Source organism: Neophocaena asiaeorientalis, unplaced genomic scaffold (genome assembly GCF_003031525.2).
Source record: "Neophocaena asiaeorientalis asiaeorientalis breed wild unplaced genomic scaffold, Neophocaena_asiaeorientalis_V1.1 scaffold223, whole genome shotgun sequence".
In the NCBI taxonomy this organism is placed as follows: domain Eukaryota; kingdom Metazoa; phylum Chordata; class Mammalia; order Artiodactyla; family Phocoenidae; genus Neophocaena; species Neophocaena asiaeorientalis.
Genome location: NW_020175045.1, coordinates 2,915,179 through 2,918,070, shown reverse-complemented (window position 1 = coordinate 2,918,070; position 2,892 = coordinate 2,915,179). Strand labels below are relative to the sequence as shown.

At 66.6% G+C, this 2,892-nt stretch overlaps 1 protein-coding gene across 1 annotated transcript in view; it reads left to right on the top strand.

Moving 5' to 3' along the window:
• Positions 1-1,298: 1,298 nt before the first annotated feature.
• The window catches only part of ELFN1 (extracellular leucine rich repeat and fibronectin type III domain containing 1), a 4,361-nt gene continuing 2,767 nt past the window's right edge, over positions 1,299-2,892 (top strand). The window contains exons 1-3 of the mRNA XM_024763507.1: positions 1,299-1,550; positions 2,158-2,661; positions 2,772-2,864. Coding sequence (XP_024619275.1) covers positions 1,299-1,550; positions 2,158-2,661; positions 2,772-2,864 — 849 coding nt within the window. The remainder of the gene's footprint in view (positions 1,551-2,157; positions 2,662-2,771; positions 2,865-2,892) is intronic.

Below are 2,892 nucleotides of genomic sequence, written 5' to 3'. Positions count from 1 at the left end.
GGCATGGGGGGGGTGAAGGGACAGGGGCGTGGCCTGAGGGTGCTCAGGTCAAGCTGCTGTCTTTCTGGAAGGTTCTAGACCTGTGTGTTCAATACCACTCGCCCCACTGCTTGTGCCCAGTAGCTGCCCTGTTGGACAGCACACACATAGACCAGCTGGACTATCGCGGAGGCCGCGGGTGGGGACGATGCAGGAGCGGAGAGCAGACATCGGCTGTGCCGAGGGCCGCAGGGACACGGGGGCCCCCTGAAGGTGGCCTCCACCCCTGCATCTCTCTGAAGCATGGGGCCCGGGGACCAGCGAGGGCGGGATGAGGGACCAGGGCCCTGCGGCTCCACCTGTACTGGGACCCTGAGTCTGGGGTGCTGGCAGGTTGGGGGACAGGTCTCTGCGCCCTGCCCCCAGCACACGCGCTCTGCAGGCGTCCCGGAAACAGCAGTGCGGCCAGAGGCTTGCTGTGCGCCGGGGGGGGGCAGGGGTGTAGGAGTGAACGAGGGATGGACGGGCTGGCTCACTGTGACCTTTGGGGAGGCCCTCTGGGCCTCAGTTTCCCCTGTGTGATGTGAGGTGTGCAACAGAACTCTGGGGTCCTTGCCAGGCTGAGGTGGGGGGGCTCTAGAAGGGGCGGAGGCTATGCTGGCTGGGGGACAGCCACCAGGGTGGCACCCACACTCCTAGCCGATGCTCCTGCCTGCGGCCGGGCGGGTAGGGAGGGCTGTGTCCCTGCAGGCCTGGCTCCCGCCCGGCCCGGGCTCCAGGGCCAGGCGTGAGGCACAGAGCTGAAGGCGGGCCGGCCCAACAGGAGCCCCGGGACCTGTCCCTGCCCTCCTCCATCCTTCATTGTGAGGGCCGGGCCTGATGGAGGAGGCCCCCTGATGGGGGCGTGGGGAGAGGCAAGGCTGGGCTCCAGAGGCACCTGCCGCTCACAGGTGCCAGCCCCGAGCGCAGTTCCTAGACTGTCACGCCGGGGGGAGGGCCGCGGCGGGGAGGGGGCGTGGCAGGCCTGGCTGGACCGCAGGGGCCCGCACACCCTCGGGCGGAGCCGCGTCCATCTGAAGGCACACGGGCTGACGTAAGTCCCAGCAAGTGTGGAACATACCTCCGCCCTGTGTGTGCGTGCACACGGCTCTCCAGCCACCTGGTGCCCAGGTGCCCTGGGCGTGGGGCAGCGAGAGGCTGGGCCAGCCCTGGGGCCCGTCTTCCCCAACCCACGCCTGCCTGTGGTGAGGGTTCTTTAGGCCCTGTGATCCTCCTTAACTTGACTTTGAGTTATTTTGAGCAAGAGATTAAAGGTGATTATGATCAGCCTTGTCCAGGCGCCGCCCTGCCCTGACGGGCTCGCTGCTCCGTCCGTGTCCATCCGGAGGCCGGAGCCAGACTCTGATTGGCGCCTTGCCCCGCCAACCATCCCCAGCGCCAAACTCCGCCTGGACGCACTTGCAGCCTGCCCGGCTGCCCGCTCTTGGCCTCTGGGGCGCCTGGGGGACCTAAGTCCCAGCACCCGCACAGGCCAACAGGCGCTGGAAGGTGGTGATGGCGATGAACTCCAAGTACGCCCCTTGGGATTGTAGGTTTCACGTCACAAGATGGACCACGCAGGGACACCAGCATCCCCCTGCAAGGCTTCCTCCTGAGGCGAGGGAGACCCAGGAGGCAAACCCCAGGCTGCTCCCTCCCCCAGCCATTTCCCTTTGGGCCCAGAGAGGCCCTGTGCTTTGCTGGGTGTCACACAGCAACTCTGGACCGAGCCCTGGGTGGGCTCCGCTGTGGTCCCACAGGAACTCTCCCAGCCCCTTCTGAGCTCTCCCCTCCTTTTAACTAACTCAGAAAGACTCTGCCCCAGGAGCCAGATCAAAACTGTTCTTCAGGAAGTTTCCAAAGGGGGGGAAAAATCCATTTCACCTCATTTTTTTCTCCTAATTTAAACCACCTCAGTGCAGGCCAGTCGCAAACGTCAATATCAGTGAAATACACCCAGCTGGCTGCCCGCCAGGCCACAGAGCTACAGAGGCCCCCATAACGCTGAAGAGTAACCGGCAAACACACACCCATTTGTCTGTCCTGCGGGAGAAATACGAGGGGCAGAGGGGTGAGTCCCACGCTGGCCGGGGCTGGGGCGGAGAGGGAGGGGGGCGCGTGAGCCACACCGCCCCACAGGCACCGGCTTCATCCCGGAGGGCTGCCCCGTACCGTGACCGTCGCAGCCTCGGCACGCGTGCCGGCACGGGGGTGGAGAGGCCTGCCCTGGAGAAGCGCGGGGTCAGGGCTGCCCAGGTGTGTTGGCTCGTCGGAGCCTGGCGAAGAGGGGGAGGCACAGTCCTTCCCGCCAGGGCCCACCGATGTGGGGCGGTGACAGGCCGTGGGTCCCCGGAGCCAGATGGAAAGCTACAGACAGCGTCCAGCCGGCTCATTCGGGGAAGTGGAGGCCCAGAAGGGGCACGAGGTACCCGGGTCACACTGCCCGAGAACGTGGACCCAGGACCTCGCTGTCCCGGCTCCTCGCTTGAGAGGGGCTCTGGAAGCCTCCTGCGCAGCGGTCAGCCAAGCGCCTTTGGCCTTGTTCCTGGGCCTCGGTTTGCTCATCTGACGAATGGGGCCACTGGTGAGGTGGCGGAAGTGGGGCTCGGGCTTAGCCCACGCTTCCTGCTTCAGGTCACAGAGGTCAGCCTGCGGTCTGGCATTGAGCCCCCTCGCGTTTCCTCCCTCACTGCCCGGGGCTGGGCCCGGGGCCACACTTGACCGCCCTCTCCCCCTCCCCTCTTGTCTTGCAGCGGGACCGGCTGGAGCTGGAGGACGCCCGGGCCGATGGGGAAGGAGGCCCCGGTTCCGGCGGGACGCCGGCGGATGGCGAGAGGCGGCTGGCCGTGAGGGAGGCGCTCCCCCCGCCCCCAG